Consider the following 21,841-nt stretch of genomic DNA (forward strand, 5'->3'; position numbering starts at 1 on the left):
GCCCACTGCGATGCGATTCATAGCGAGGCTAGTTCGACTTTTTTTGGGCTTCATTCCTTGACCTACGCCGCTTGTAGCTTGTTCTGCGTGGCATGATGTCAAAGCCGTATGCCAGCTGTGATAACAAAGTAGATCAGCTTCACCCCGCCGAATCGGGCAGAGGTAGGAGTTGTGGACAGTTCCAAAACATGCCGTTTAGGTAAAATCATACGTTTTTTCTAGATTCAGCCGTAGAGGTTTGGGGCGGAGATGTTCGCCTCAAAACCATGTATAGACTTCTCCTTTGCTCGCGTATATAGAGCACTAGTACACGATATCTAATTGGCTGACATGGAACATGGTTGGTGGATCATCCGGACTGTCTATCTTACAAGGTTCATGTACTCGTTCTCTGAAACGCCCCCATGCACCTGTACGCGGGATCTGTTTCCATCTCCTTGTCTTCGAACCCGACGCACTTCCAGCAGCTAAGCAGCCCATCCGGGTCGTACTTGCGCTTGATCTGCAGCAGCTTCTCGTAATTCTCCTCGCCCCAGAACTCCCTCCGCCAGTCCTCGGTCCAGGGGTCAGCCTCGTTCGGATACATGCTGCCTTCCGGTGCCAGCGCCGTAAGGTTGCCCGACACCTCCTGCAGCAGGGCCGCCGCCCGAACACGCTCTTCTAGGCCTGCGCCGTTGGATTCCCAAGAGAGCGAGGTGCCGACCAGCCAGTAGCTGTCGCGCCACGCCGGGTGTACAGCGTTGGAGCCCGGCGTGTGCGCGTAGCTCGACGGCGCCGTCTGGAAGACGTAAGGCTTGAGACCAGCGGCCATCATGGCCTGGAACGTGCTCGCCACGGCCGCACGCCCTTCCTCGGAGCGATGCAGACGCTTTGGGAGGACGCGGAAGGTGGCGAACGTGGCGGTGCCGGCCCCAGTTGAGCTTGAAGCCGCCACATACTTGGTGTAGAAGGAGTAAAAGGAGGGATGCCGCTCGAGGACGACGGTACCGCCCTGCGCGGTGACGTAGGCGGCCACTGGCTCCATTGAGCGATTGGCGACGTCCAGGTCCAGAGTTGGTGTGAGCAGGGCGAGCGTCGACGCGTCCATGGGCCCTCCCCAGCCCTCCTCGGCCCAGGCGGCGGAGCGGTTCATGAGGAGCGAGAGGAAAGGGCCGGTGTTGGTGGCGGTGGCGTCGAAGCGCATCAGAGACAGCGTGAGAGGCATGGCGGGCTCGACCTTGAAGGTGGCGTCGAGGACGACCCCGAAGGCGGCGCCGCCCCCTCCCCGCAGCGCCCAGAAGAGATCGGGGTTCGTGGCCTCGTTGGCGGTGCGAAACTCGCCATCAGGCGTGACGATGCGGAACTCCAGCACGCGGTCGGCGCCCATGCCGTAGAGGGGCGTCAGGACGCCGTGTCCGCCAAAGAGGGTGTAGCCGCCGGCCGCCGTGACGGTGCCGGAGGAGCCGCCGACGAAGGTCACGTTGTGGCGGTCGGCGAAGGCGTAGACCTCTCCCAGATTCACGCCCGCGCCGATCGTGAGCGCCTGGACCGGTGGCGCTGAGCTGCCGAGGGGCGTGAAGCTCGGCGCGTAGTCGAGGCTGTCGAGCTTGCGGGTCCATAGTGCCAGGGAGCCTTTCCGGCTGCTGCGCCCGGCGTAGTCGTGGCCGGTGGCCTTGACAGAGAGCGTCACGCCTGTCCGGCGCGCGAAGCCGAGCGCGGCCTGTACGTCCTTGGCGCCGGCCACGGTGATGTATCTCTCAGAGAGAGTGCCCTGATTGCATTGCCCGGAAACGGAGCCCGCAGTGAAGTCCCCTGTCGGCGGGAGGCACTGGTCTGTGACGTTGGACGCGCATGCCTCGTTGTATGTGTGCACGAAACTGGCGTACGAGTCCGTCCCAATGCTGCCGTTCCGGTAATCTCCTGCGACGACGGCGCATCGGTTCTCGTCCGGCTTCACAGCCTGCCCGTTGAACATGGAGAAACATGGGCGGGCGAGGGGCTCCGCCGTGAAGAGTCTCCCGCCCACGGCATCATGCAATGCTTGCCAGTCTGAGTCGGATGGAGCAGCAGCAGCAGCAGCATACGGGAGGAACGTGGCGGCTAAGCCCAAAGCGAGAGCGACTATCGGTCGATGCATGACTCGGGGAAAAGGCAGGTACAATGGGATGGAATTTACGCGGATATAGAAGCAAGGCAAAAAATGTACTTGGTTAGACACCGCCAAAGTTGCAGAGAACAAAAGGGCTACGGCACAATAAGCCAGAGGGGTTTGAAATTCATGGACACAATCTTGGTGTGCGAGTCGAAGCACGGTTCTATCATTCATGGAATTGTTACCTCCGAACACTTTTCGGAGTGATACGCCGGTTCGGGGAAGAGGTGTCGCCGATATGGGGCCGAATGGTCCGTCCTTCGGCCCCGGAGGCTCGGACGGATCCACTTTGAGACACTGTCAAGTCCCCGACTCGGACATGGAACTGCACCACTCGCATTTTGCTCTACCTAGCACCCTGTCTACCTAGCCTCCTGGCTACCTAACACACTGTCTACCTAAAACCCTGCCTACCAAGAGAACCCGTCTACCTAGCTAGCGCATTGGCTACCTGACATGTCGTCCGCCGGGAAGCACCTTGTTTGTCTGCCTAGCACTTCCGCTCTCTGAACAGAATGTCCACCCCAGGGTCCGGGTTGGACGAGAAGTCGCGGTACATGGTGGGCGGCCGACTCCCGCCCTCGGGCCATTTCATCTCGTAGCCCAACAGCAGCTCGCAAAGTATAAGCTTGATCTCGTTGCCCGCAAAGTGCCGCCCGGGGCAGGAGTACGTGCCGGCGCCGAAGTTGATCGAGTCCTCCGACACGTACGCGAAGTGGTGCTTGTGCGGGTCACCCGTCTCACGCAGGCGCAGGAAGCGGTAGGCGTCAAAGGTCTCGGGGTCCTCGTACACCTCAGGGTCGTGGTTCAGCTCGTAGTTGAGGAAGCAGCACTGCGTGTTCGCCGGGATTGTCAGGCCGTCCGAGAAGGTGTACGGCCGTAGGTTCGAGCGCTGCACGGTCACTGTGGTGTCCATTGAGTCAGTTGTGCCCCCACCGGATTCCGATGTGCCGAAAGGACTGGGGTTTGCCGTTTCAACGTACCGAGACCAACAGGGTAGTAGCGTTGGCTCTCCTTCATGAAGCTGTCCAGCTTGACCAGTTGGTCCAGGTCCCGCTTGGTCCATTCAGACGAGCCGTTCTTTGCACCACGAACTGAACGGATCTCCTGTAGAATCTCGTCCATTAACTCAGGTCTGTCCATAAGGTCATAGACAAAGGACAGCGTGGATGCGGAGCTCGAATGGATGGACGCCATGCTCAGGAAGAGCTGCTCGTCTGCTATCTCGAGCAGTCCCTTTTTCCCATCCGGGACTGTGCTCATCAGCCACTGGATGCCGTCTACTAGGGGTTTCTCGTTGGAGGCCATCCGGGCTAATCTGTTCTGGTAGCTGGGCGCGAGGAGCTCGGCGCATCTCTTACGGATCTCGTAGATCCTCTTGGCGCCTGGTTCGACCCACGGGACAACCCACCGCCAGTGGCGAGGGTATTTCCTTCGCACCTCCTGCGCGGTCTGCATCAGAGTGATCGTGGAGGTTACCATGATGTTCCTCCACTCCTCATTTGCGGACAGCTCCGGACTTGCGAGTGCCATTGATGTCACGCGTGCGACGGTGTGTGCAAAAAGAAAGTATGGCTGGAAGGGGGTCCAGTCTGGCCGCCATCTCGAGTAAGCCACAGAGCAATCACCCACAGAAAAAAACCAAATCACGTACCATTGCACTTTGGCATGCCCTCGTTAATAGACTGCCTGGCAAGCACCCCCATTTGCCCCGTCAAGGTGCCTACTCCCGTGGTTAGCAAGCTTGTTCGACTCTTGGCCAAGGACGTTCAGTCCCATGTCGAATAAGCTGATCGAGACGGATTTAATAACTACCCAGGTGCTTGTTGAGATCTCCACGGACTATGTGAGGAGCCATGGCTGTAGGCTTGGGCGCATTGATGTAATCCAGTAGGAACGCCTGCCTCGAAAAACGCTGGAAGCTCATTACGCTCTCCGGCGCCATCTTGACCTCATTGAGATATTTGAAGGGGAGTATGACCTGTGGGTGATCTGGATCCACAGGGTTTCTCATGCGGAAGGGGATGCCATTCTTGAGGTACTACGCAAAGTCGTCAGGAAATGGTTGGGACGCTCACGAACCGTCCTGTATGGGTCGAACAAGATAACCCGTGGGTGCTTACTTGGACGTAGCCGCTGTGTAGAACGCTCCTGGAGTCTGCCACATATCTCTCCGGCGTGTCGTTTTCTTCAAATCTGACGAACGGCAACTTATCCAAGTCGTAGCGGCGTCGGCTCAGCCGCCTCTGGATCAACCAGCAGACACCAAACGCGAGCAGAGCACAACCGTACTGCAACAATCTTGACATATTGATAATGGGCCTCAACAAATGAATTGATGATCCATTAACCAATGTCACACCGCATCTGTTCGCTCAAGGTGGACGGTTATAACCACTTTAGATCCCTGCGTTAATCCTTGTCGAACGCGTGCTCCAGAGAATTCGGCATCGGGCTGGCCCTGAGTCGGGCCCATCCGGCGTTGTACCAATTCGGCCCCGCTGCTCGCCAAGGTTTGCCGGTGGAACGCCGAAGGAGCAGGGTAGCGCAGGGAGTGATCTATCACTTGTGACTGATTCTGGACTGGCAAGAGTCAGGGTGTGCTCGACAACATGAGGAAGACTCCAACGGGCTCCAGAAGCTGGACAACGTCAGCCAGGAACTCTAGTTATGTCACGCTAGACCAGAATCATGTGAAAGGTACCACTTCATCATCATCATCAGAACTGGACCTTTTGCAAAGCTTGTCATCCAAGATCCAGTTTATGCCTCCAAAGTCATCAACACTTCCCGCTCCTCCTCTACATCTCAACTGGGTTGCTAGATGTCTGTTCCCCTGTGGAAAAGATTCAGTGTTGCTACTGTTGTGGTTGCAGGCAACCCATTTTCCCGCAGATCAGGTAGTATGGGAAGGTTTAGCCGCGCTGAACTCACTTTACTAATAGAGCAGTCCTTCCGGACATTCATGCACGCAGTCGGATTCGGTTTTCTCCACGGACGCGATGGTAATCCGACCTTACAAGGATAGGCCTAGTCAACCCACCCTTGCATGATCCCTTGTAGGCAAGATTGAACGTTTGTTTGCCAGAGCACAAGTAGTAGTGCTTCAAGAGGAGCACCTATAATGATACCGGAGCGTTGTCCAAGATTCGGCCTGGCCAGCCCGGCCAATACACAATAGAGATGCAAAAACCAAGCCTGACTTCTAGCCGACTTCAGCAGGATTCCTCGATGCGATATTTACAACAGATGTCAAAACTCGAGTGATCTTATTCAAAGATCACCATCACGACTTCCGGTCCTGAAACCTCGCACACGGTTTATTGATCAAGGAGATTCCCTATGGCTTAAAGAAATCGCTGGGGGCTTACTATCGCGAGGCACAAAATGCCGGTTATCCGTTTGTGAACAACCACCTGCTAGTCTCAAACACTCTCAAAGAAAGTATCAGAAATGTCGGCCGTTGAAGGTTCTAGCAATACAAACTTTGAAACTCTAGTATCTTTATACCATGGTAAGCCGAGTCGTGCCCTCCCTACTTAGTAGCTACCTACCATGTAAGTCAACATACCCACTTTCGGACACCCCCCACATGCGGACACCCAAAAATGCCTCATTTCCCCCTCATCACCACCACCCTCCTCCAACTTCAACCCATCACAACATTATCCTACCTTATCCAAATGGGCTCATTTTTTCAGCATACCTTCTTTTAGGTATTATGACCCAATATACCGAAGATCAGCTTCAACAGGCTCTTGAGGCTATCAGTCGTGGCCAGGCTATTAAGAGTGCATCTCGCGAGTATGGGATCCCTCGAACAACGATATATCGACGCATGACTGGTGCCCAGTCAAGGGTTATTGCCTTTGCAGATCTCCAGAGGCTTTCCCCTGACCAGGAGGCTAAGCTGGCTGAATGGGTGCGAATCCAGCATGCCCTTGGCCTTGCTCCAACTCATCAGCAGGTGAAGGTATTCGCAGAAAGGATCCTTCATGCTATGGGGGACACAGAGCCTATAGGCAAAGGATGGATCCAAGCCTTCCTCAAGAGAAACCCATCTATCAAGGTCCAGAGAAGTCGCCCTATTGACTCCAGACGTATTAATGGGGCATCTACTGAGGTCATCAGGGAATGGTTCAAACTCCTCGCCATACCAGAGGTCCAGGGCATTAAACCAGCCAATAGATATAACATGGATGAGACTGGTATCCTTGAGGGCCAGGGATCTAATGGGCTGGTGCTGGGCATGTCTGAGACGAAGTCTGTTCGCAAGAAACAGCCTGGATCAAGGGCATGGGTATCCATCATCGAATGCATCTCTGCCCTGGGCCAGAGGCTTCATCCCCTCATTATATACAAGGGCAAGACAGTCCAGCAGCAGTGGTTTCCTCTGGATCTTGGCCCTTATGAAGGATGGCTATTTACAGCAACGGAAAATGGCTGGACAACAGATGCTACTGCAGTTGAATGGCTGCAGAAGGCCTTCATCCCTCAGACTGTCCCTCAGGGCAAGGATAACAAGAAGGAGGCTAGACTATTGATCCTGGATGGGCATGGGAGTCATACAACGACAGACTTTATGTGGTTATGCTATATAAACAACATCCATCTACTATTCTTACCGCCACACACCTCCCATGTCCTCCAGCCACTTGATCAAGCAGTCTTTAGCCCTCTCAAGGCAGCCTATAGGAAGGAGCTTGGATACCTTAGTCAATGGAATGACTCTACTATTGTAGGCAAGAGGAACTTCTTAGGCTGTTATTATAAGGCTGCCCTTGCAGGTATGACGATCAAGAACATCAGAAGTGGTTGGAAATGGACAGGGTTATGGCCTGTCTCTATGGCGAAGCCTCTGATGAGCTCCCTCCTACTCCCAACAACACCAAAGCCATCAGCATCGTCAGATCAGGTCAGCAAAGGGCAGTCTAGAGGCAAGGAAGGCAGGGAAGCTGAAGGATGGGCATCTGCGTCGTCTGCAGTGGTATGGTCGACGCCAAGGAAGATGAAGGACCTGGCTGGCCAACTGAAGCTATTCACAGAGCTGGACAATGACGCCAGTACTCAACGCCTCCTTTTTATGAAGGTGAAAAAAGGCTTCAACGAGAAGGCCTATGAGCTGGCTACTGCCCAGCACAAGCTGGAGCTTCTGCAGGCCCAAGTGACTAATACTACAGTCAGAAAGAGGAAGGCAGTCCAGCTGGATCCTAACACCAAGTTTGCCACTATCTCAGACGTGCAGAAGGCGCAGGTTGAGGCTGGTGAAAAAGAGGATACTGCAGGTGAATCCAGCGAGTCTGATTTACCTAGTGAAGCTGAAGACTGTATTGTAGTGGCATCTAGAAGAGGGCAGTAATTAAGTGAAAATAGTGGTGATGTTGGAGATGGCTTCATTTTTTGGGTGTCCGCATGTGGGGGGTGTCCGAAAGTGGGTATGTTGACTTATATAAAGCTGGTGGTGCATGGACTCGTACAGGGTGCTGCTTGAAGCCGTAAACCTTGTCCATCACTAAACAGACCTCAGGAGCTGGGACCCAACCATGATCTGAGTGTTGTTGGACGAAAACACTGCCGCTCCTGCGCTAAACATGTTTCTCGTTTGGGGCCATCCAGGGAGCCTCCGGTCTTGACCGGAACAGAATCCTGGCTCCCAGATCCGGCATGATGGACCCGTTCGGCATGGCCCCCTTCTTGGGCTTCGCCTCCCCGGGCCTTAGCCTCACGTCGTAGTGCAGCAGCAGGTGCGTCAGGATGATCTTGATGGTGTTGTCGGCGAACATGCGCCCAGGACACGCCTGGAGCCCATCGCCCCAGCCCGGCGCGTCGGACCCCAGGTTGGCGAACTTGAACCGGTTTTCGTTCTGCGGCGTCTGGCGCGCCCTGTAGTGCCGAAGGCCGTCGAACACGTCCGGGCGGTCCCATAGGGTCGGCGAGTTGTTGATGTGGTGGGCGTCCACGCAGATGTTGGTGCCGGCGGGCAGCTCCGGGCCCAGAGAAAGCTTCGTGGGCGCTCGGAGCTTGCGGTAGAGGACGACTTGAGAGTTCGCGTTAGCCAACTTTGCCGCCTAGAAAACGGAAGTTACATCTAGGGGAGGGACGGTTTTTGTAACTCACGGTAGCTGAACGGGTTGACGCGGGCAGACTCCCGCATGACGCTGTCCATCTTGCGCAGCTCGTTGAGGTGTGTCTGGGGCAGACGGCCGTCCTCGGTCTGTTCCTGGAGCTCCTGGCGCAAAAGGTCCTGGAGCGTTGGGTCGGCGGCCAGTTCGCACACGAGGAAGAAGAGGGTCGATGCCGTCGACGGCGTGGACTCGAACGAGAGAGTGATGTAGTCCTGGACGAGGGCGTCAAAGTCCATCTTGCCCTTGTACCGCGCTAGCAACCAGCCGGTTAGCTGCACCTTGCCCTGCTCCTTGGGGCCGAACAGATCCTTCTTGTCAGCGCTGCACTCATACTCGCGGATGTCCCTCTCGAGAACTGGCCGCAGCATGCGCTTGATCTTCCATCGTATCAGCTTGAGTGGGAGGAAGAGGAATGGCTTGGTTATGGGCCGTAGAAGGGCTGGCAGGTAGCCCAGGATGATGGTAGGGATAGCCACGCCCATGGGCATCCGGTCGACTGCGCGAATCCATTTCTGGTCGGTACCCAGCTCCCTTCCAACGATGGCGCTGGCGTTGACAGAGGCCACCATGTCCTGCATCGTGGGGTACAGTTTGATCTCGCGCCAGTCCGGGCACGCACCGACGGCCATGTTGAAGGCCGCTGCGCAGTCTTGCTGTCTCCATTGTACGAGGGACGGTATGGCGCGGGTGAGTTCCACGGCGATGGTCCTTTTTTTCCCGTTCACGTTCTCGTTAGTCCATCTACTCTCGATCCTGGCCATGGAACAACAGGCGGGAATAACGGGACGGGTTGTTTTGATTCGACATACTTGCCGAGTTCCGGTGTTTGCACGCCGGCGCCTGTCCACGCCCCATGAAACACTTGATAGAAATACGCAAAGCCCGAGGCGTTCTTTTCCGGGAGCCGCTTGACCTCGTCAAAGCATTTGGACGGCATGACGACGTATTCAGTGCCGAATGCGTTGAGATAGAACGGGGTATCTGGACGCTGCGAGGGGGGGAAAGGAAGTCAGTTACAAACACGACACAAGCAGCGAAGCAGCGATGCGACGGCAGGGTGAGGTTGACTGACCATTTTTGCCGTGTCTTCTAGAACCTCCTTGAAGTCCAGCCTGCCGGACTTGGACTTGATCGCGGGCGGGATGCCCAGCCGCCGCAGAGACGGAGGACGGGTCATCCAAGCGACGATGGACACCAACAAAAGCAGAACGGCGGCGACACCAACGGTCTTGGCGACGGGAGAGGCCTCTCTCCAGAGCTGTGACGCGAGGAGCCGCATGAGCTGCCATCGCGATAGGCGTAGCGGCGCAAATGTCTGCCGTATAACTTGGTAATGCTCTAGGATCTCAGCCGGGGTGATCATGGTGTTGCAACGACGAGTTACTACTGCTCCTCCTGTGTTGTCAGTGAAGCTTACAAGAGCGTTGATTTGTTTGGGTTCCTAACCAGAATGTCATGTATGTGATTGTACACAGAACACCTTGGTCTCGGCCTTGCGGATTTGACCATTCGGGGGGTTATTGGAAGTTCGGGACCACCCCGGGAGGGTATCGGAAGAGGTCTCGGCGATGTGAGGCCGATGTTCGGGGACGCTCCACATGTTGGATACCCCTTGCCTCCCTGTCCCTCCGTTGTTTATACTAGGCTAGGTGGGTGAGATGGCGAGTTTGTTTGTGCTGCTCACCGGCTCCGAATCCGAGAACGACTCGTGTAACGCATCGCCGAACCTGGATCTGCACGATAAAGATGGCCAGGGGCGGTTGCAACGCCGAGCCCAAAGAGATGTCGGTCGAGCAGACACAATTCTTCCCCAGACCGTCCCTCGCTCTCCATCCAGCGTATTGGTCAGCCGTGAAATCTCGACAGTATGGCCGCCCCAGAAGAAGCCAGCATCTTGAACATGACGGGTATCTGGTCGTTGAACCCGATAGAGTCGGATGACCTGGGCCCAACCTTTATGCTGGTAAGTGTCGAGGCGTGCTGTCGTGCTGTGCCTTGGAGTTGTGGTGCGTCCGCACCGATGCGTGATCTTGAGGCTAATAATACTCTGGCAAGCAAAACATCCCGTGGATCGTCCGCAAGGTCATCTCCTACGCTTCCCTCGAGCTCAAGATGGACCAGAAAGACCCGGCGCCCCCGGAGCGCCCCGCGACCGTCATCGACATCAACCAGACGGTGAGGCCCGGCGGCTTCGACACGGCCAACAGCTACATCCTCGACGGGGAAACCAGGCACGACAAGGTCCCGATCTTCGGCGCCATGTCGATGCGGGCCAAGTACGTCCCCAAGGCCGAGGTCAGCGGGGAGGACCTGATGGGCCACGAGATCGAACAGCCCAGTCCCACGGACGAGCGGGTGGGGATCAAGGAGTTCACGGAGGGAGTCAACACCGGGTGGAAAACGACGGCGCTGTGGGGGTTCGAGAAGGTGAATGGAGAGAGACGCTTCTGCAAATACTGCACCACCACCAAGGGGGACGAGAAGGTCCAGGCACGCCTCGTATATGACTATAGGTCTCTCGCTGTGTGAACGTATTTACCTGCCAAGTAAATAGAATGCCGCTAGACCAAGAAACCAGCTCCTCTTTCAAAATCTATATATTTACATCTACGTCATTTCGGGTCATCCAGCAACCTCAGTATGTCAGGCTGGTCTTGGGCAATTGCCTCTACAACCTCGTTCCATGTCTTGTGCATCAACGCCTCGTCTTGGGCGAGCTCACCGAATCTGAACGGTCAACGAATGATAACGTATCAGTAAAATGCACCGACCAAATCGGGGTTGGATTTGGAGACTCCCCCAAGACTCACGGATATAGGATATCGTGGTGCCAGAAGCGGCCGTGGCTCTCGGGCCCCAGAGCCGTCGCGCTGACCAAAGATCGCGCGCCCTGCTCGGCAGTGCGGGCAAACAGAGCGTAGAATATGGCCTTGCCGACGTTGGACATGAAGCCTGCCCACTTGCGACCCAGGTCGGTCTTGCAGAGGTCGGGACAGACGGCGTTCACAATGATCTGCGGCTGTTGTTGTTGTTGTTGTTTCTCGCCGACGGTCATGCGCGCAATAGCCTGCATGACGGCCATCCCCAACAGCTTAACGAGCGAGTAGCTCTTGTTCGTCTCCCAGGTCTCTTGGTCGTTGGCCGTCTTGAGCAGGCTGCCGTCGACGAGGGGGGAATCCTTGGGGACCATGCTGTGCCCGTGGCTGTTGACAAAGGTCAGATGCGGCGTCGATCCCGCGGTGGCCGCCGTGGATGCCCGGAGAAGGGGCAGCAGCAGGACGGCCATGAGAGCCGTGGAGAGGACGTTGACCTGCACGGCCATCTCCCATCCCGCCGACGACTTCTCGTACGTCGGGTTGCCCAGGCCGGCGTTCAGCAGGGCCACGTCCAGCCTGGGCGTAACCTTTTCCAGGTCGCGAACAAAAGCCGTGACGGACCCAAAGTCCGCCAGGTCGACTTGCAGGATGGTGATGGCATCCGGGCTGCAGCCTGTGAGGTCCGTGATGCGCTTCTTGGCCTCCTCGCCCTTGCTGGCGGAACGAACGCCGAGGATAACCTTGTCCGCGCCGAGGGCAGCGTACTTGACCGCCGCTTCGAATCCCAGTCCCGTGTTGGCCCCTGTCACGAGCACCGTCTTGCCCGCAAAGCTTACGGCGGGGTCCTCGGGAGGGTGTGTTTTTGACCATCGAAGCCTGAAGGGCAGGCTCACGCCTGGGGGCGGTCCGCCTGGGGATTCGCGGGCGGTGATCAGGTTCGGGTCGGTCATGGTGATGAATGGGTTGATACTGTGACGACTGAGAAGAGAGATCCGGCAGCCAAAAACGAGTTACGAGCAGGAGTTCATGCCGTTTCTGCCGGCTGATGGAGAGACTGTTGAGGCGCAATGCCACAGTGATGTATTGTAGTATTAGTGTCGGTCTTGGATATTTAGCCTTTGGGGATGCGCAAGTATCTTCCTAGTCCACCAACGAGATATCGATGTTTCCATGACAAATGACTGGTGCCGAATGTGCACGGCAACCTTTTCCATGACTGGGGGCATCCCTTTTGTCTTCCGGTGTTTGAACTTCGGCCACACTCCTCCATCCCCATCCATCCACCACTCCGCGGCATCGGAGATCGGAACACCGATGAGCTACGACAGGGTGGCTGTGAGATGTGAGGTGTGAGCTGCTTGTTCATAAGTCATGGAACACCACTCGCTCGATAGAAACTTGGCGGAAACAGACGAGCACATAGATACTGTCGTCGCGGAAGACTCGAGAACCCCGAGTTATACCTACTACTACTACTACTACTACTACTACTACTACTACCCTACCTGCAGCTCTCACTCCCCTTCATAACCAAGGGCTTCCTTGAACTTGGATCACTGACTCAGATATCAAACCCCCCCCTCCATCTCTCCCCCTTGCCTCCCAAATCATGCATCACTTCTTCAAGGGTCAGTTCTTCGACTTTGAAGTCTGCCGCATCCTCGGCACCGCGGTCTACGGCGGCGCCGACGTGGCCGAGGTGCTCGAGGCCGTCGGCCAGATCAAGGACGGCAACCCGGACAGCTGGAACCGCGCCTGGAAGACGCAGGCCGAACGCGCCCTCGCCCTCGCCGACGAGGCCTCCAAGAGCGGTGACCGCGTCGCGGCGCGCAACGCCTACCTGCGAGGCTCGAATTACACCCGCGCCAGCGGCTACATGCTCACCGGCGACGGCCCCAACCGGCCCCATCCGAGACAGCGGGCCGTCGTCGAGGAGGTCCAGGCTCACTTCCGGAAGGCCGCCGCTCTCATGGACGGCCCCGTGCTCTTCCTCGATATCCCCTATCAGGACGGCACCTGCAAGTCGCTCCCGGCCCATCTCTACCTCCCGCCCCCGGACCGCCGGCTCCCCGGCAAGATCCCCATTCTCATCAGCGGCGGGGGCGCCGACGCCCTGCAGGAGGAGCTCTTCTACATGCACCCGTCCGCCGGCCCGGACCTGGGCTACGCGGTCCTGACCTTCGAAGGCCCCGGCCAGGGCATCACGCTCCGGCGGCACGACACCAAGATGCGGCCCGACTGGGAGGTCGTCGTGGGCGCCGTCATCGACTTCATCGAGGACCTCGCCGACTCCCGCCCCGAGCTGGACCTGGACACCTCGCGCATCGCGTACGCCGGCGCCTCCCTCGGCGGCTACTTCGCCCTCCGTGCCGCCGCCGACCCGCGCATCAAGGCCTGCGTCGCCCTCGACCCGCTCTACTCCTTCTGGGACTTCGCCACGGCCCACGTCTCGCCCGCCTTCATCGGCGCCTGGGAGGCCGGCTGGCTGTCGGACGGCGTGGTCGACGCCTGCGTGGGCGTCATGCTCGCGCTGTCGTTCCAGATGCGCTGGGAGATCAGCGTGGCCGGCACCTTCTTCGGCCACGCGTCGCCCGCGCGCATCATGAAGGAGATGAAGCGCTACACCCTCGGCGGCGGCTACCTCGAGCGCATCCGCTGCCCCGTGCTGGTCTCGGGCGCCGCCCAGTCGCTGTACCTCGAGGCGAGCCACCACACGATGCGCGTGTACAACGAGCTGACGGGCCTGGCCGAGGCGGACAGGGAGCTGTGGATGACGGCCACGCCGGGCCAGGGCTCGCTGCAGGCCAAGATGGGCGCCCTGCGCCTGGCCAACCAGAAGACATTCAGGTTCCTCGACGAGAAGCTGAAGATCGAGCGTCCACGGCTATGAGGCTTTGGCTTCTGAGCACGATAGTCAAAACAAGCGTGGGTGTTGACGGAACCGGTATCTCTGCAAAGAACTGAATGAAGTATGAGCGCCACGCTTGCCTGCGTTTAGAAACGTAACCAATTCCATCACAGTAGATATGTAGATCTCCATAGAGCAAAGGGAACCGGTATCTCTGCAAAGAACTGAATGAAGTATGAGCGCCACGCTTGCCTGCGTTTAGAAACGTAACCAATTCCATCACAGTAGATATGTAGATCTCCATAGAGCAAAGATAGGAATGTTATAAGAAGCTGTGCATCCATACTATCTGTAAGGGTATACATGAATAGCATTGTATTGTAGTTCTAGGGAGTAGCTTGGGATATGAAGTTTAGAGCATCGGCTCATTCGCCTAACCCTACTTGCCAGTGTAACATGCCTCCATATCACCTTGAATTGCTTCCCACGATCGGAGAAAATCAGAGCATGGTCGTCTTCAAGGGATCGATGCAGCCGGCATCCAACCCGTTCTCACGTTGTGACGGAGTGTCTGTCCTCGCCTCATAGCACGCCGATGCTTCTACAAAATACAAAACCGGTTGCAATGGACCTCAAAGCCAATCGACGAACAGATTTAACGAAGGGATCTTGTCACGTCTCACGAATGCCATCATTTTGTTAGACATTCATGTGCTTCACCGCCATTTTTTGAGACTCGGCAAACGAACCATGGATGCATAGCAGGTGAGTACTCCTGCTACAGACTATTTTGGAACCTGGGATGCCGTATCCTAGTCTTCTCACCGCTGGCATTGCGTGGTATGGGCTACTCTTGCGGCAGCGCCCGCTTGCGCTGAGGCCATACAGGAAGCAAAGTTGCTAGGAGGGCGAAAGATGCCATTGTGCCCGGCAAGACGATCTCATTTTAGGAGCAATTATGGCGGGGTTCAATCTTTGTAGAGGCGCAATAACCAGAGTCACAGTTGCTGGAGAAGGGTGTTTTGAGAATGGCAGTTCTTGTTTGCCGGGCAGATTTACACGATGTTCATATATGTGACTGTTTCCAGATTCGCGAGTTGTATCATTGTATGCCTTCCTTGTTTCTCTCGCAATATCTTCAACGTCATCACCATTATAACAACACCCGAATATCCCAGCTAGCTTTCATGTAACATCTCGACTTGGCGCGTTGGAGGCATAACGATGTTGCACTGATGGATTCTTGAGGTTGCATGATATGATCCTCGCTGAAGACATCTCTGGCCGCTATTTTATAACTGATTTCTCTGTCTTGCGTGATAAGAGCTGCGTAGAGCGCAGGTGTCTAGGCTGATATCGCATGTTGGTGTTGGGCTGGCTTACGATCCAAAGACCCAATACAGGTGAGTCCATCCGACATGGAGAAGAACCACGCCCCCTAGCCAGTGGCTTTCCTATTCACGTCAATAAACATGTGTCTAGACCTATCCCTCAGTCATTAAGTAACAAGTTGACAAGCATTCTAGACACTTTGGCCTTCTTTTCACAATGGCATCTCTAGGCCAATGTGCCACGGACCTGAATTGATGCTTAGGGAAATCTGCGTCAAGAGTGCTTCAATGACCCCCGTCACGATTTACAATCCATCCTCTGGCGCTCCGGAGACCGGGCGGCAGCTTAGCCAATTCGGAACAGTCAAGGAGCCCGTCTTCCCGCCAGGACTAGGTGACCGTGACATCTGCCCGTTCGTTTCGGCGAAGTGAGTGACTAAGCGGCAAACGGGGTCATCGAGATTGAAAAGTGCGATTCGGGGTCTCTTGGCAATGATGCAAGATCCGGAGTGTGCTTGAGAGTTGGCGGCGACTGAGCGCGGCTCGACGCTCGTTTCCAAGACGCTGCCAAGGCCTTTACTCTACGACTACCTCGACAATTCGAAAAGCCCACAGACATCCCGCACGTCAAAGACCCTGGGTCGGTGAGGTTTCTCCTTGCATTTCGTCCTGGAAACGATGCGATTCGTCATGGAGGGTTGGAGGTTCGGACGGCGAACGCTGCTCGGGAGCTTTGGGCTGGCCCGAACCGGCGACGGACATGTGTCAGAGGAGGGATGAAAAGGCGAACTGTTGTTGCGGAGGAGAGTTCTGAAGGGACGATCTGAGATGTTTTCTCAGATCTGACGGGGAGGATCACGGTAAGAGACGGGACGAACTCTGAGTTGGTCGAGGGGGTCCTTGGGCAGTTGTGCTCCAGCGTCAGAGCGAGGGGCTTGCAGCTTTGAATCATCATTTTTTTCACACTTGGATTTTAGAATTTGAGAAATGAACTGCCAAACCTGGCCAAAGAGATCAGAGTCCGTCCCATTCCTTTGTTGAAGTTGGCAGGATACGTTATTTTGCCGTACTTCGTGGTTTGATTCTGAAGCGAATGTACACACCATCTCTGCGAATGACCCGGACTCAAGTCCGAACTCTGATGCTTTCCTCCATGCGCATAGTTACTCTTTTTATGGATCTTTGCCAACTGTTTACGAATGACGAGCAACGCAGCTCCAAGAGGATCCAATTCCGAGACATCAGCAGGCTTCTATTCTTCAGGCTTATATGACCTGACTGGAATGGAATCAAACTGATGGACAAGAAAGATGCGAGTCTCACGCCACGTTTTCCGTCGCTTGGAACATGCCGGAATACTCGCGCTTCTGAATCGAATCGACCGGGTTCCACTGTAGTGCTCTTGATACTGAACAACACATCCATGTGGATGGAGGCGGCGTGTGATATTACTTCCGAGACGGCTTCTTGGGTTTATTGGCGCGAGGTCAGTGCTAATCACATACCAAACCCATCTTGTTAGCTGCGATGGGTTATTTCTTGGAATCACAGTCTTTTGAGACTGCCTATGCTGAGATAGACTTAGAAGAAAATGCAGTAGGCAGGCCGTGGCTTTGTTTGGGTGTTGACCTCTTGGTAACTATCGGGATATTGATAGAAAGAGGCATCTCATAAGCGTAACTAATCTACCTAAAGCGACATCTATGAACTTGGCAACTACATTTCGTCCTCTTGATTGTCGGAGAGCCAGCAGACAGAACGTTTGAGAAGAACTCAACCAGGTTTCTCATAGTCTCGGCACTTCCACTCAGGTCACAAACACACTCGACTGAAAGCTTAGGCTTAGAGCGAATACATTGAGCTTTATTTGATTGCAAGCAAAGATCCATCCGGCCATCATGGCACAGCATTGGCACAGCAGCCGAGGAAAATCGAAACAGTTACTTTTTTTCGAACGGATATTCAGACATTATTTCTGAGCTATGAAGCTAATTTACAAGAAGAGAAATGTCGTCGTAGGGACAATGCAACGCTATCGTATCAACGGAACACACACACACACGCCTGTTCTTAGTGTCTCGCAGGGGCCGTCGCGTTGGCAGCTCCGTAGACGATCCGGAAAGGCTCCGTCTCGGTGGTGTCGTACTCCTCAAGCTTGGACGCGTCGCCGAAGACGCGCAGGGACTTGATGGCGAACTTGTACTTGCCGGCGGGCGCGTAGCTGCCGTCGTCCATCTGGCCGTCCCAGTTGACGGAGAGGACGCCGCGGGAGACGTACAGGGACGGGAAGGACCGGGGCTGGCCGACGGTCTGGATGCCCCAGACCTCCTTGGTGGAGTTGGGGGGGCAGGTGGTCAGGGGCACGAGGTCGGCGCGGACGAAGGGGGAGCCGAAGGCCATGTTGATGGCGAGGGCCGGGATGACGGCCTTGGTCTCGTTGGCGGTGCCCGGGGCCGGCAGGATGTAGGTGTGGTTGCTGGGGACGGGCTCGTACTCCTCGTCCTTTGCGCTGGTCGAGGTGGTCATGAGGGCCTGGTCGAGCGTGACGTGGCTGTGGAGGCTGCCGGCGATGCCGACGTACGGCAGGGACAGGCTGGAGCCGTCGGAGCCGTTGAGGGCGATGTAGCCGGACCAGACGGGCAGGCGGCCGGCGTCGAGGGCCGGAGGGGTCGGGGTCACGAGGATGGTGGCCTCGCCGCCGGCGGGGATGGAGACCTTGCTCTCGCTCAGGGCGACGGAGGCGTACTCGGCCGACAGGTCGTTGGGAAAGGGGGCCGGGAACAGGTCACCGGCGGCGGCGAAGGTGTAGGCGGTGGCGGCGCCGACGTTGCTCAGGTCGTACGAGACGGCCGCCGAGCCCGTGTTCTTGATGGTGAAGTTCAGCTCGGGGATGAAGTTGTCCGTGTCGTTGAACGAGAGGCTGGAGACGCTGAGGAGGGTGGTGGCGTACGCGGCGTCGTAGGCCTGGACGAGGCCGGCGCCCTGCTGGGAGACGGGGGCCAGGAGCTCGTCGGGCCCGGTGCCGTAGTTGAACTTGACAGGGTTGGCGTGGGCGGAGAGCAGGTTCTCGATGGTGGCAGGGTCCAGGGTCTTGCGGACCTCGGCGATGAGAGCCACGATACCGGCGGCCTGAGGGCAGGACATGGAGGTTCCGGAGAGGACGGCGTAGGAGCCGAGGGCTCTGGGGTACAGGGAGAGGACGTTGCCTCCGATGGCGCCGAACTGGGGCTTCTGGTGGGCGTCCCAGTTGGGGCCCCAGGAGCTGAAGCTGGAGACGGAACCGCCGGTGGCGGTGTTGGGGGCCTCGGTGAGGATCTGCTCGGCCTCGGCGGGGTCGGTCATCTGGAGGGCGACCTCGGAGCCGGCAGCGAGGGCCTCGAGCCAGACGGCGGCCTGGGAGGGCGTGGTCATGCCGATGGCGAGGATCTCGGGAACGCTGGTGACGGTGACGGAGCCGGCGCCGGGCGCGTTGTTGTAGAGCATGAGGTACTTGGCACCGGCGGCAGCGGCGTTCTGGGCCTTGGCGACGAAGGTGCAGGTTCCTCTCCGGACGAGGACGATCTTGCCGCTCAGGTCGGGCGTGTCGGCCGGGTAAGGGTCGCAGCCGAGGGCGACGGTGGAGGTGGAGTCGGTGCTCGGGGTCCAGAGGGGGAGCTCGACGCCGGCCCAGTTGTCGGGCTCGCCGGGGGTGTAGGAGAACTTGCGGGGGGCGCCGCCGTCGATGGTGAAGGTGTTCTCGATGAGGACGGCCGGGGTGATGGCGTTGTCGAAGGAGGCGATGGCGGTGACGTACCTGCCGCTGGCGGCGGTGGAGGCGAAGAAGATGCCCTGGTCGCCCGAGTTACCGGCCGAGACGGTGCAGGGGACGCCGGCCTCGACGATCCTCGAGACGGTGGCGGCCCAAGGCTCGTCGGTCCAGCCCGAGGGGCCACCGATCGAGGCGGTGATGATGTTGCTGCCGTCCTCGTACGCGCGGTTGTAGGCAGCGATCAGGATATCGTTGCTGACCTGACCATCGCAGCCGAAAACCTGTGGGAAGAGAAAAGAGCGTGTAAGTGAATGACACAGAAAGTAGTATGGCATTTTTGTCACGGCCATCCGGGATTGCCGGAGACGGCTTCGGGAATAGTGGGGCTCTTGTCGCCGGGCGCCGGAGTTTGTCACACCGGGAGCCTAAGGCGACATGGTGGCAAAAGGTTTCCCGCATGAACGGAGCTTTACAATAACCAACCAAAAAAGCAGGCCGTGTAGAGAATCACTATACATAACTGTGTATGAAGCACGTACCTTGTAGGCGCCCAGGGTGACGCCCGGGGCGGTTCCGAGGAACCCAAAGGGGTTGGACTGGGCGGCGATGATGCCGGCAACGTGGGTGCCGTGACCGCCGCAGTCCATGGGGTCCGGGTCGGGGAAGTGCTCGTTGAAGCCGTCGTAGGCATCGCCGACGAAGTCAGTGCCGTAGCTGACGAGGCAGTCCGGGCCGAAGCAGCCGCCGAGGGCCGGGTGGAGGTAGTCGATGCCCGTGTCGATGACGGCGACCTTGATGCCCTTGCCGGTGACGCCGTCGCGGTGCAGCTTGTCGACCTGGGTCTGGACGTGGGTCGAGAAGGTGTCGTTGCCGAGCTGGCGCTTCTTCAGGTCCACGTAGTCACGGCCCTGCTTGCCGGTCCAGACGACCTCGGGCTCGGGGATGCGGTAGGTGCGGACGGGCCAGATGTTCTTGACGGAGGGGAGGCCGGCGAGCTTGGCCGCCTTGGCGTCGGCCGTGTCGAGGTTCTTGAACTGGATGGAGGCGCCCTTGAAGAGAGAGTAGTCGAGCTTCATGCGCGTGGTGGCCTCGGCGTCGGCCTCGGCGTAGAAGTCGGACGCATCCTGTCGCAGGAACTGTCAGCACTCTCTTGTTCTGCATCGCCAGTTTGTTTACAAGTGTGAGGGGTTATGGTGACGACGTACCTGACCGTCCTCCAACTCGACGATGAAGGCACCGGCGACGGTCTTTGGGGAGTGGACCTTGGCCTGGATGGCGGATGCCGCCGCAAGGAGCGGCAGCAAGAGACTGCTTCTGACCATTGTGTTCGGCTGACGGATGACCTGTGGGATACCGGAGCTGGCGTGGTAGGAGGCATCTCATGTGAACAGGCGCGCCGGGGGGTGCAACTTTTATAATTCCATCAAGATCGATCATTTCGCGCCACGGGCCAGCCCAGCTTCCTAGCTACCCACGGCGGGGGTTCGCTCGCCCGGAGTTCGTAGACGACGCCCCCCATCCTCCCCCCTCCCTTGGCCAGGTCGGACAGAGTGAGTGAACAAGGAATGCGAGCATGCTCCATCGGTGGGCACGCGATAGCATCCGGGATGGTTGTCAAGCGACCAGGGGATGAATGGATGGATGGATGGATGGGTGCGACCATGGTCGCCCATGAGATGCAGCGGCGCAAGCGAACGGGCACCCAGGAAATAGGAGATTGCAGGGAGCGATACGTTGCCCTCGCAGGAGTGCGACACGGCGGAGGTAAACCAGGGCATCTCGACGATCAACATATTGGCCCAGTGTTGTGAGCTTCCTTAATGAGGCTCGTCGATGGGTTGCATATTTAGGGGGAGGGAGGGGAGAGCAGGGGGGAGCTCAACTTCGAACGGCCCTTGTCATGGAAGCAGATGGCCTTCCTATCTGGGTAAGACCCTCCGTCTGTCGTTGGTCAAGCTGCCCAGTCATGAATGGATCAAAGGCCGACTCGACGGTCCCTGGTCGATGACTGGGATGTGGTCTCGGCTCTCTGCTGCATCAATCTTCTGCATCAGGGGCACACACACACACTGGTTCCCGCGGCTTGGTCTGTTTGGTGGCGAACCGAGAGGCCGGCTCGCTGCTGCTGTTGTTGTTGAGTTATCGTTGACTATCGTTGAAGAGCGATTGGCAGGGGGCGGGAGTTTGCCCATTGAGGCCTGGTTGATAGTAGAGAATGGAGGTGGAGGGACGGGCGGGGTGCGGGCGTTGAGAGGGTTTTTGGTTCGTGACTTGGTTCGACATTAGCGGCGCGCAGCGCAACCGGGGTTCGTCTGCAGTTGCAGAAGGCAAAAGGACATTGGGATGGCTCGAGTTCCATCGGTGACGGCTCGATATCGAGACGCTGTGGAGGCAAAAATGCTGCGGGGTTGTTTATGTCTCTTGTCTCTGGTTTCTTCAAACCTCAGTGGCCCGGGCGGAAGAGGATGAGATTGCTGGACGAGGGGGTGTTCTGCTCCTATCCTCCTATCAGGATCCTGTGGGGGGAGGATGGGGAACATTAGCATCAACTTTCATGGCCGGTTGCATGGTGGTTGTTGTCTTCATGTCTTGATGAATCTCGCGCGTCTTGGGGGCATCTTTCTGTCCCTACGAGCATGGCCATGGTCCCTCCGATGCGAACGCCTCCCGCCAAAAGCCAAGAGGGCCAAGGCAAACCCTAAACCGCCGTGGCAGGGCATCGCGGCGCGCTGTTTGGTGTTCCTGAATCGCAACTCGTGTGCTGTGGAGCAGCAGTCTGCAGAGCGCGCTCAGGCATATGGACCGCATGGTGGACCGCATGGCTTCTATACGGATACCACGG

At 57.4% G+C, this 21,841-nt stretch overlaps 8 protein-coding genes across 8 annotated transcripts; 2 read left to right on the forward strand and 6 right to left on the reverse strand.

Annotated features, from left to right (window-relative positions):
• Positions 1-376: 376 nt before the first annotated feature.
• CH63R_03385 (ent-kaurene oxidase) lies at positions 377-2,116 on the reverse strand (the record flags this gene model as incomplete). Its single annotated transcript, XM_018298360.1, has 1 exon — positions 377-2,116. One exon carries the CDS (start codon positions 2,114-2,116, stop codon positions 377-379), a length of 1,740 nt encoding a protein of 579 aa, XP_018163176.1.
• Positions 2,117-2,621: 505 nt separating this feature from the next.
• CH63R_03386 (Cytochrome P450) lies at positions 2,622-3,837 on the reverse strand (the record flags this gene model as incomplete). Its single annotated transcript, XM_018298361.1, has 3 exons — positions 2,622-3,034; positions 3,115-3,723; positions 3,786-3,837. The coding sequence occupies 3 exons, from the start codon at positions 3,835-3,837 to the stop codon at positions 2,622-2,624; spliced, it is 1,074 nt and encodes a 357-aa protein (XP_018163177.1).
• A 98-nt stretch (positions 3,838-3,935) lies between these two features.
• On the reverse strand, positions 3,936-4,440 carry CH63R_03387 (Cytochrome P450; the record flags this gene model as incomplete). Its single annotated transcript, XM_018298362.1, has 2 exons — positions 3,936-4,172; positions 4,255-4,440. The coding sequence occupies 2 exons, from the start codon at positions 4,438-4,440 to the stop codon at positions 3,936-3,938; spliced, it is 423 nt and encodes a 140-aa protein (XP_018163178.1).
• Positions 4,441-7,716: 3,276 nt separating this feature from the next.
• Positions 7,717-9,856, reverse strand: CH63R_03388 (cytochrome P450 oxidoreductase GliF; the record flags this gene model as incomplete). The annotated part of the gene is made up of 5 exons (XM_018298363.1): positions 7,717-8,168; positions 8,249-8,997; positions 9,066-9,244; positions 9,329-9,697; positions 9,737-9,856. The coding sequence occupies 5 exons, from the start codon at positions 9,854-9,856 to the stop codon at positions 7,717-7,719; spliced, it is 1,869 nt and encodes a 622-aa protein (XP_018163179.1).
• A 267-nt stretch (positions 9,857-10,123) lies between these two features.
• CH63R_03389 (uncharacterized protein) lies at positions 10,124-10,785 on the forward strand (the record flags this gene model as incomplete). The annotated part of the gene is made up of 2 exons (XM_018298364.1): positions 10,124-10,219; positions 10,312-10,785. 2 exons carry the CDS (start codon positions 10,124-10,126, stop codon positions 10,783-10,785), a joined length of 570 nt encoding a protein of 189 aa, XP_018163180.1.
• An 83-nt stretch (positions 10,786-10,868) lies between these two features.
• On the reverse strand, positions 10,869-12,022 carry CH63R_03390 (Short-chain dehydrogenase/reductase; the record flags this gene model as incomplete). Its single annotated transcript, XM_018298365.1, has 2 exons — positions 10,869-10,983; positions 11,067-12,022. 2 exons carry the CDS (start codon positions 12,020-12,022, stop codon positions 10,869-10,871), a joined length of 1,071 nt encoding a protein of 356 aa, XP_018163181.1.
• Positions 12,023-12,681: 659 nt separating this feature from the next.
• On the forward strand, positions 12,682-13,962 carry CH63R_03391 (Alpha/beta hydrolase; the record flags this gene model as incomplete). The annotated part of the gene is made up of 1 exon (XM_018298366.1): positions 12,682-13,962. One exon carries the CDS (start codon positions 12,682-12,684, stop codon positions 13,960-13,962), a length of 1,281 nt encoding a protein of 426 aa, XP_018163182.1.
• A 3,359-nt stretch (positions 13,963-17,321) lies between these two features.
• On the reverse strand, positions 17,322-20,321 carry CH63R_03392 (Subtilase; the record flags this gene model as incomplete). The annotated part of the gene is made up of 3 exons (XM_018298367.1): positions 17,322-19,280; positions 19,539-20,135; positions 20,205-20,321. The coding sequence occupies 3 exons, from the start codon at positions 20,319-20,321 to the stop codon at positions 17,322-17,324; spliced, it is 2,673 nt and encodes an 890-aa protein (XP_018163183.1).
• Between the last annotated feature and the right edge of the window lie 1,520 nt (positions 20,322-21,841).

Source organism: Colletotrichum higginsianum, chromosome 2 (genome assembly GCF_001672515.1).
Source record: "Colletotrichum higginsianum IMI 349063 chromosome 2, whole genome shotgun sequence".
Classification (NCBI taxonomy): Eukaryota; Fungi; Ascomycota; class Sordariomycetes; order Glomerellales; family Glomerellaceae; genus Colletotrichum; species Colletotrichum higginsianum.